The sequence below is a fragment of the Eptatretus burgeri genome, chromosome 7 (genome assembly GCF_056783735.1).
Source record: "Eptatretus burgeri isolate ZD-2024b chromosome 7, Ebu_testis_v1, whole genome shotgun sequence".
NCBI classification, from domain to species: Eukaryota; Metazoa; Chordata; class Myxini; order Myxiniformes; family Myxinidae; genus Eptatretus; species Eptatretus burgeri.
In genome coordinates, this window is record NC_140967.1 from 80,016,605 (window position 1) to 80,027,024 (window position 10,420).

General features: G+C 42.4%; 1 protein-coding gene across 13 annotated transcripts in view; it reads right to left on the bottom strand.

Annotated features, from left to right (window-relative positions):
* Positions 1-10,420, bottom strand: part of DLG2 (discs large MAGUK scaffold protein 2) — a 652,065-nt gene that overhangs the window by 36,300 nt on the left and 605,345 nt on the right. For 12 of the 13 annotated variants that reach the window (XM_085889199.1, XM_085889200.1, XM_085889205.1 and 9 more), the window contains 2 exons: positions 4,349-4,450; positions 225-394 (listed from right to left, as the gene is read on the bottom strand). In XM_085889199.1, coding sequence (XP_085745325.1) covers positions 225-394; positions 4,349-4,450 — 272 coding nt within the window. Of the gene's footprint in view, positions 1-224; positions 395-4,348; positions 4,451-10,420 lie in introns of those variants that run through there. The other variant, XR_015060300.1, reaches the window with a different exon arrangement.

Consider the following 10,420-nt stretch of genomic DNA (forward strand, 5'->3'; position numbering starts at 1 on the left):
TCACAAAATGGTGGATGTATGATTTTCTTTCAGATAACAATTGTGGGTGGAGTCAAGCCAACTGTCCAACTGATGGGGACAGAGCGGACATTCATACCAAGATACTTCATAGCTCCATAAAAGCATGATAAACAATTCTCCCATAAAAGTAAGAGTTGGCAAGCATGTAGGGAGTGAGAAAAGCAATAAAGTTTTAACAGAAAATTGAAATTCATGTTCTGCACCTTTTCAGCTACTTCGCGCACAGACTGAACGCTGGTGCCATAAAGATTGTCATTGTACTGTCCTGCTTCAATAAAGCGATGATCCTGGATGTCCTGCTCCATCCGTTCACGTGATACAAAGTGGTAGTCCCGGCCATCTACTTCATAGTCTCTCTTGGTTCGTGTTGTGTCTGGAAAAGTGTGGGTCAAAGATATTGGGTTTTAATTCATGAAGATTTTTTTTTTTAATTCTACACAACAATGTTATTAAATAATAATATTCTTTCTCCCATGTTCGTGTCTTGTCAATCTCAAAATGTTGAACATTAACAGAGTGACAGGGTAATAGGAATTAGGTGGGTACACAAAGGAAATCAGTGACATTAGAGACTTTTGGAGGAAAGTATGGAATTCAAGTTAAGGTAAAGTAGTAATGAGATCATGGGTGAACGTGCATCGGCAATATGGAATGCAGTGATCCACCATCTTGTATAACTAAAGTGAAAATCATTAATATTGGGCAGAAACATGAAGGGAATTCCACAGATATGAGACAAGGGGGACAACGGAGGAGAGGCGAAGAAAGCTCGACTTAGAGGAGGGTAACATGGAGTCGATTAAGAAATTACAAGTGCAACCTTGTTTGTTCCAACATGCCACTGAAGAACAATGAAAAAACAAAAAGCAGAAACAAATGTATAATTCTAAATGCCCACCCCTCAGGTCAGGTATGGGAGCATGCACCAGAACAGCGCGTCGCTGCGTCCACTTTCCGCCGATACCCCAGGGGCCTCCGTCTGGCCATCCCCCAGGCCATGGCCATCTTGAGATGCCGATCAACCTGCAGCAACCACGAGGCACGCGGTCGGCCCATTGGCATCCTCCACTCAGGAGACTCCCTCGCTGAGAGAATCTGGTGAGCAGGATCAGCGTCAGGAAAACGAGCCACATGTCCATACAGCCACAGCTGACGCTCACGGACGATGCAGGTAACAAATGTCATTTGAGTCTCTCTCAGCAACCACTCGTTGGACACAAAGTCCGACCAGCGATAGCCAAGGATTCTCTGAAGAGACGTTGTACCAAAGGAATTAAGTCTCCGTCTCAGATCCTTGGTCAGAGTCCAAGTCTCGCATCCATTGAGCAAGACTGGAAGCACCAAGGACTTGAAGACTCAGACTTTCGTCCTCCTGCACAGGTACCGGCAGCACCACACCCCATTATCCATTGAATCCATGACTCCCCAGGCCTGACCCAGACGTCTATTGACTTCTGACACAGCCAGCAGAGACATGAATATCACTGCCAAGGTAAGTGAATCTCTCCACGACCTCAACATGCTCACCACAAACAGGCACAGACAGGACAGCAGCATCCAAGATGTCATTGAAAGCCTGGATCTTAGTTTTGACCCAGGAAACCCATAATCCCAGCAGCTCCGACTCCTCATTCAGCACCTCGAGGGCCCCAAAAAGGATATCTAGAGTCTCCGCAAAGATGACTGCAACATCTGCGAAATCAAGGTCAGAGATCTTGACATTCCCAAACGATGCACCGCAGCTTGATCTCTCCGACATCCTCCCTAGAATCCAGTGCATACAAGTGTTGAAAAGTATGGGGGCCAGTACACACCCCTGACGAACTCCAGTAACAACTGGAAATAAGTCAGAGATGGTACCAACACATCTCACAGCACTCTCAGTACCAGAGTAGAGTTCAGACATCAGATCGATCAGTTTTGGTGGCACCCCACGAAGACCTAGAATCCTCCAGAGGGCATCCAGATTCACTGAATCGAACGCTTTACAGAGATCAACATAGGCTGCAAGCAGCCCCTGCCAAAACTTTCGTCTGCGTTTGGTGAGGACCCGAAGAGCAAGGATACGGTCAATCGTTGACCTCTTTGGTGCAAAGCCTGACATCACGTGCAAAAATCACGGAAGCTTTCAAAAATCACAGGACTCTAAAATCTTTAATCAACAACACAGGCCATTTGTTATGGAGGAATAAACCAGTGTCAGAGCAAAGTGTAATTTTGGCTAAAATAATATGAATAATAATGGAGCTCAGAAAGGACACTGACAGAGTGGAAAAAAGGGAGCATCATAAAACTTCCCAAGAAAGGAGATCTCCAGAATTGCGATAACAGGAAATGGAAACATTACTGTCCACCTGGGAAAGTTTTTTTGTGTGCTCTAATTCTCAAATGAGTCAGGAAAGCAGCTGATGAACGATTGCAAGAGGATCAAGCAGGATTTAGTCTGTTAGATCATATATTTCCCAAATATTTATGCTCAGTAACATCATAGAGCAAAGTAATGAATAGCAAACTCCAATGATGTTCAACTCTGAAGACTTTCAAAAAGCATTTGACTGTTGATTATGATTCACTATGGAAGATCCTGCAGATTTATGGCATTCTCAAAAGAATCATCAACACCATCAGGTATCTCTACTGAAACGACCAATGCTCCGTCAAAGTTGGCCAGAAACAAAGACCCTTTTGGTGTCACTATAGGAGTTAGCATGAATGCATCCATCTCCTGTGCTCTTCGGAATGGCGATTTATTTTGTTATGTGGTATATGGATTCCATTACATCCAGAGTTCAGTGGACCAATCAATGGGAAACATCACTTTGCTGATGATATTTGCCCCATAAATGACAAGGTCAGTGAGATGCAAGATAAAACAGCTGACTTGGCACAAACAACCACCAGGATAGGACTTTGAATGCACAAGTCGATGATTGAGATATTGAGGAGCATTAATATCACTTCAACCCTTGAAAATGATCAAAAACTAAAAAATGTGACAAAGTTTATTTATCAAAGCAACAGCTTACAAGGAGATGGAGACCGCTTTCCCAGAATTCAAAAACAAGAATCGGAAAACCAAGCAACGTCATTCAAAAGTTGAGCATTGTGTGGAAATCTAAGATCATCAGGGAGAAGACAAAACTGAAATGTTTTAACAGCTATGTTATCTCAATACTGCTGTGAAGGGCAGAGATCTGGAAGACCAAAAGAAAGACTGAACGGAAACTTTTTAAAGGTTTCAGTGTAGATGTCTGCAGAGACTACTGAAAACCAAGTGGCATGTTGATATCTCAAAGGAAAAAAAAAAGAAGTTTGGGAAAAGCGAATGCCCAGCTACTGACCATCATCAAGAAGAGATGTACATATCTGGGGCATGTACTCAGAATGTCAGATAACAGACTTCCAAAACAAGCTTGGAAATGGACTCGAAGGGGGAAAATGAAGAAAGGCAGACCAAACAAAAGGAACATAACAAAACAAAAGGAACAGGAGAAAGAGAGGAGGGAAACACACCAACAGCATGGTTGAGGGACAAAAATAGAGGGAGACTTGGAGAAATAAGGGATGTGAGGAACAAAGAGGGGTAGGAGAGGACACAAAGCATGGACAAGATTGAGACAGAAGCAAACTCTCAGGAAGGAAAAACTGGACACTTGGAAAAAGGTGGGCTTGGGGAAGGTTAACAGGGGAAGAAAAGATCATGGTTTTGGATGGGGGGGGGGATGATCTGAGATGGTGGTGAACAGTTGTCTTAAAGCCATGGAGGAAATAATGGGATTGAAGAAAATGTGGAAGTTGGCTCCACAGGCAGGAAAAAGGAGGAACGAATGAGTGGAGGTGAGCAGTGATCCTGGATTTAGAATTTTCACCAGAAAGTGTCACCGGGGGACAGAAGGGGGACTTTTGTTTGACTTTCTCTTATTTCTTCCATGATCAAGTCATTACAGACAAAAATAGCAAATGTGAGAAACCAACCTGGAAGCAATTACCGGTTAGCCAAAAAATCCAAATGGTCTTATATTTGCAAGGTCATCTCAAATGCATTAACATTTAATCCTATCCATCAGTGCAGTAGCAAATGCCTGAGCCACAGGCAGCCTGTGCCACGAGGAATACACATCCACACGAGGGCAGTAGCCAACCCAACAGACGACCTACAACATGTGGTGGTCACCATGACAAGAAAAAGCGAGGGCTCGTCGAGAGCTTGTCGAGCAAGAGCTCATCGACTCCGACTCCATCGTCGACGATCTATAAAGGAAACCTTGCGGGTGAAGCAAAAACAGAAAACAATTTCCACAATTTTCCAGGATAAAGACGTACTTACGTGGAACGCAAGAGCCAAACTTGTCTGGGAACTCTGAGATGAGGTCATCATTTATGCGGTCCTTCGTTGGGCCAAGGATAATGACGGGTCGGGTGTATCGCACTGTCAGGGGGAATGGAGCAAATAATGAAGTCATTCATGTCATTCACACAAGTAAATTTTATGTTATTTCCAGGCAACATTCATTCCATATTACTCGAGGTTATAAAAATTAATTTATGAGGAAGACACATTTACTGTCATTTGTATTCAGCAAGTACTTTCATTGACGGTATTAGCAATAATAGCTTTGACTCTAACTTCTGTTCGAATGATCTAAGGCTTGGTACAGCCTTCGTGTCTTAAATCCTTGGAGTGGATCTTGATACAGACACCATATACATGGCAAGGACACCAGAAGATATTTAGTGTACTTTTACATTAATTGCAGGGATGTGAGTAGGCAATGAACAAATCAACGTGCGAGTTTTTTGGGACTTCAAATTAAGATCTCAGCATCATGAACAATGTGCTCATATGGGAGTAAAACAAGAAAAAAAAGATTTCAAGCCAAGGTACTTCAAATTGCGATATTATTCGCCAAATGCTTTAACCTTTCAAACAGGAAACTTACAAACACATGGTTTGCCAAATCAGAACAAAAGGAGGGAATGGCAATCCAAATTCAGAAAAAGGTTATTCCAGCATATCATTGCTAACAATGTTCAGCAGTCAAAAGTGCTTTTAATAATCTGATGAAATAAAAAATGTTTATCAAAAAAAAAGTTTCTTCCATTTATACATTTAGATTTTTTTACCTCCGCCACTGAAGCTGGAAGGAGGGTTATGTTTTCACCCCTCTCTGTCTGTTTATTTGTTTGTCTTCATTTTGTTGATTGCAGAAGGATGACAGGCTGAATTAACCCCACCTGGTATTAATTCAACAGCTGAGTGGGATTTGAACTCAAGACCCCAGGATCCAAACCCACCACCCCAACTATTGTGCCAACACCAGGCATACAGGACCAGACTAAGAACAAAAGGGACATTTCAACATGATATCATGAGCTCAACATCAATGGTGATTGTTGTTGTTTGATGCTCTACCTGAGGGCATGTTTTGTGCTGCTGAAGCAGTCTCATGGCAAGGATTACAATGGGTGATTTGCTATTACCTTCCCTGCAATCAGACGGGGAAGAACTTTGAAATTTGGTCAAAAATGGACAGGGCACTCATTGATGGACAGGCCTTTGAAAAACAAGGGTGACGGCTCTCAGTCGGGTGTGGAATCAAACCCAGATGACGAATGCACTACCTCTGAAGTATCTTACCAATCCACATTGTGGTTAGCCAGATGATTAGATGGTAGCTTGAAAATTAATATATGCTACTGCGACTACTACTATTACTACTACTACTTGGCAGGAATTTGTTCAGGGTGCTGGTGATAGCTCACCTACTCTTCAGGAACGACAATGTGGAATCTCCAACTTCCAACAACCAATGGAAGCAGACATCATTCATCCGAGGGAGAAGTGCATTCCCTCTGCCCCCATCCCATCAGACTGCCAGAATGATTACATAATCAACACAATTTGTTTTCCTCTTAATTGTATACTTTTTAAAATGATGTAATTCTGCATTGTTGTCTGCTTGTGTTTATTGCCCCAGAATGGAAGGCTATCTGGTGCTCCACATCATATTGTTAAGAAAATGGTGATTTCCACGGAAATAGTTCATTCATGCGATGTTAGTCATATTTATGCCATGATTCCACGATAGATATATTACATCATTGGGTCATGTAGGGAAAGTTTGAAATGCGTACCAGGTGGTACGTTATGTTGAATATACTAAATAACCATACATGCATTTGCCTGAAGCACTTTATGGCTGGTTTCAACTAACTGTTGTTTGGAACCAGCCATCTGACCGATACCCTAGTTCAAAGAGAGACAGAGTATAAAGCATTGGGAGAAGGAATCGATTCAGATTCGAGAGAGAAGAGGAGGTTCGGATGATGAAACGTTGGTATGTTGTGCCTTCATCCCCGGAATTGGTTCGTTTGGCAGTTGCGGAGCATGCGGCAGCACACATACAGTTCCACATGAGGTCTGATTGTGGTGGCGGCTTTGGATGGGCAGTGCACCCAGAGTGCTCAGGGTCCTGTGCTTCATCACTGCTTCTTTCTCTTTCCATTGGTCACACATTGCTGCTGTTCCACTCTGCATGCTCTGGATTGCCTCGGGCCTCTCCTGCCTGTGACCGAATGTCATCGCGTGCATTGTGACAGTTCCTTGAGCAGCCTTGGCACGGAGCCTTGCTCTTCCAACAGTCACTTCTCCCTTCCATTTTTCCTCCTGGCTCTCGATTCCCATTTGAGAACAGTAACAGAAACCAACTGAGATGATTTTTACTTCCTGCCTCTCGGTTCACACTTAAGAACCAGCAACAAAAACCAACCGAGATGATTAGGGCTAGAGCAAGACAAAGAACAACCAAACTGATATGATAGACTCGAGGTGTATTCATGGCAACAGCAATTGAAGAATGATCAGACTTCGAGGAACTAGAACCGCACTCTTCGACGTCACAATGTCGACCGATATGCCTCCGTCCACATTATTACATAAACTATGATTTATACATACTTGGACCAAGTTTGATTGAACTCCTTTTAGCTGTTCTCAAGCGTCACATTTTTATCCGACATGACCTCTGACCTGTGACGCCGAATCAAATCAGTTCATCTTTGCATCATAATTTATACTGACAAGGAAGAGTACCCATCCCAAGTGACGGGAAAAGCTAGCAAAAGTGTTTATGACGGGACAAAAAAGTCCCCAATGACGGGAAAAGTTTAAGTTAATCTATCAATCCTTACTGTAATGATTTTTTTTTCTTTGCATATGCAGAGATATCAGTTGCCCATGCACCACCAAAATAAAGGTATGCGTCAGAAGAAGATGTTGCATGCTTGGAAAATGATCGCCCATCGGGCAGGTACTCTACTAGTTCACATCATATTTCATGGACTTTAACAAGGTCAATTGCGTTGCACTCTTGGTTTCGCTCAGAACCAAAAGCTCTGAGCTACTTTGACAGCCCACCACAAGATGGTGATGCAACACTGAGCAGTGGAGGTTGGATTTGTCTGAAAAGAAGGTAAAATATCTTTGTTGTGAAATAAAATTCGACATCAACATTACTCATGCCTGTTCTCCGATCATTTCAAAAGTGAATGTTGAGCTTTTCAATGCGGTGTGAGAAGCAGCCGCCATAAACAGGAGACAGACGAACGCACGGACAGACACCACGCTTCACAATATATAATAGATGACTTCCCTTCCAAGGAACTTCAACACAGAAAGAGAACATTCGGCCCACGAAGTGTGTGCAATTGTTGCCAACCTTTGATTCTTTTGTATACAAAGTCAAGGCTCCTGGAAGAGCTAGAACAATAAATGGATCAGGACACAGCAGGACAAATGGAAAAGTAGTGAGAGGGTGGACACCGACGGTGGACTTGAAGGACAAAATAGAGGGTGAAATTGGACAAACAATGTGATGGATCATATGGATACAGAAGGCAACTTTCATCCCACCAAATCCTCCCTATCCTCTTCCAATCTCCCTCTCCCCCACTCTCCCTTACTTCTCCCTTCCCTCTCCCTTCCCTCTCCCTCCCCTCTCCTCTCTATATGTCTGTGCTTTATCATTTTTAAACGGCTTTAATTTTTTCAGTTTTTTTTTCCCTTTCACTTTTCAGGTGTTAGTTTTATTTCATATTTGATGCGCCATACTTGTTCGTGAGTGTCTGCACTGCCAAAGCAACTTCCTGAGCAAGGGTTAAACTGAGTGGCTTGTCATTGCCTTCCCAGAATTAGGTTGTCAGGAATTTGTAATTTTGCCATGGTGCCAGCGAAAGTTCACCCACTCTTCGTGATGGGCACCGTGGGGATATTTAACATCTATCAACTAATGTCGGAAGACAGGACGCCCGATTTAACATCCATCTATTTTAACATCCAAGACGACACATACTGATGATTCACCTTGTCTGTGAAACACCAGGATGACATTTTATAGCTGGGCTGAGATTTAAACCCAGGCTAGACAGCTCAGAGGTGATTGTGGGGACCTCAAGGTCATCCTGTAGGAGGACGTATCACAACAGACTGTTAATAAACAAACTGCGATTCCATGTTGGATGTATACATTAAAATGTTATATAAAAGTAGAATCCGAATCCAAAATCATCGCTGTTGGTGTTCCTGGGCGGTGTAATATAAAATCGACGTTTAATAATTACCTTGAAAAGAGTCTAAAAACAAGCTCAAATGAGCTAAGATCCTCGTCCTCTTAATGATGACGTCATAAACGAATATGACGTCATTGTGATGTATCAGGTTTGCGATAAATTATCTGTGCTAATGCCCGGCTTGATTCCCGCAAACAAAATTCAAACAGCTTGCCAAGTTTCGGAGATAATGGTATCGGCGATTTCCATTAGCGGCGATATTATGACGTCAACTTTTTTTCTAGGAAGAATTTCCAAAATCGGAGATGGTTACTGCCTGCGCGTGGGCTTTCTGCATATACATGGCAAGTTTCACGAAGATCCGATGAAAACTCTGGGTTGTGAAACAAAAAATGTCAAAAAATAGGAATGACGTCATAAAAATTGATATTACGTCTTAGTGATGTATCATATGTGCGGTAATTCATCTCTGCTAATGCCCTGTTCGATTCCCACAAAGAGAATTCAAAAAGCTTGCCTATTTTCGGAAATAATTTTTTAGGCGATTTCCATTAGCGGAGATATTTTGACGTCATATTTTTTCTAGGAGGAATTTTCACAATCGGAGATGGTTACTGTCTGCGCGGGGTATTTTTACATATACATGCCAAGTTTCAGGAAGTTTCGATGAAAACTGGAGGCTGTGAAACAAAAAAGTCCACAAGAAGAAGATGAAGAACAACAACGTGAGTCAGACTTAGAGATCCTCCACAAGGATCTAAAAACCAAAACTTCACATCCCAACGGTTCCTATTATTTAATGATGTTGGGCTTGAAAAAAAAATCACTCTTTCCTCATCTTGATCCGATTTCACTCGAGATTTCAACATAATTAATTAGGGCTTAGGCCATGAGATTATATGCAATGTCTTCATCAAATATGGAATCAGATTTTGAATATCATGTTTCAATAAGCCGATATGATACATTACTCAATCTTGTGAGCACCTCGCCTCAAACAGCCAATTAGCGTAAACTGAGAACAGACAAACGGACAGCCATCTCTGTAATACACACACACACACACACACAGACACACACACACACACACACACACACACACACACACACACAGACACACACACACACACACACACACACACACACACACACACACACACACGGTCCGTCTAAAAAATAACGGGACTGAGCCTGCTGTGTGCTCCACTTGCACAACTTGAATGAACGGGTTGCGTCACAGTCTTTCACAACATTGCAGCTATATATATATATATATATATATATATATATATATATATATATATATATATATATATATATATATATATATATATATATATATATATATATATGATTGGTGATGGTTGATTGCGCTCATTGTGTGATTTTTTACAGGTCGTGCTTTACACGTTGTCGAGTCTGAGTCGTCGCACTATGAGTCATGAGCAGAGAGCTAATCTGAAGTTTCTTGACAAGCTTGGCAGAACACCTTCTGAATCCTTCGCAATGCTGCAGCAAGTCTACGGGGAAGAAACAATGTCACATACATGTGCATTTGAATGGCACAACAGGTTCAAAGAGGAATGGGAGGAGGTTGAAGACGATCCACGGTCTGGAAGACCTTCAACGAGCAGAACGGTGGACAACATCGAGCGTGTGAAGCAGATGGTGCGCACAGATCGTCGACTCACGGTGCGGATAATTGCTGAGGAACTTTCCATGAACAAGGGCACTGTCTGGAGCATCATCACGGAAAATCTCGAAATGCGCAAGGTGGGTGCAAAGATGGTTCCCAACCTGTTGTCCAAGGACCAAAAACAGCAAAGAGTCA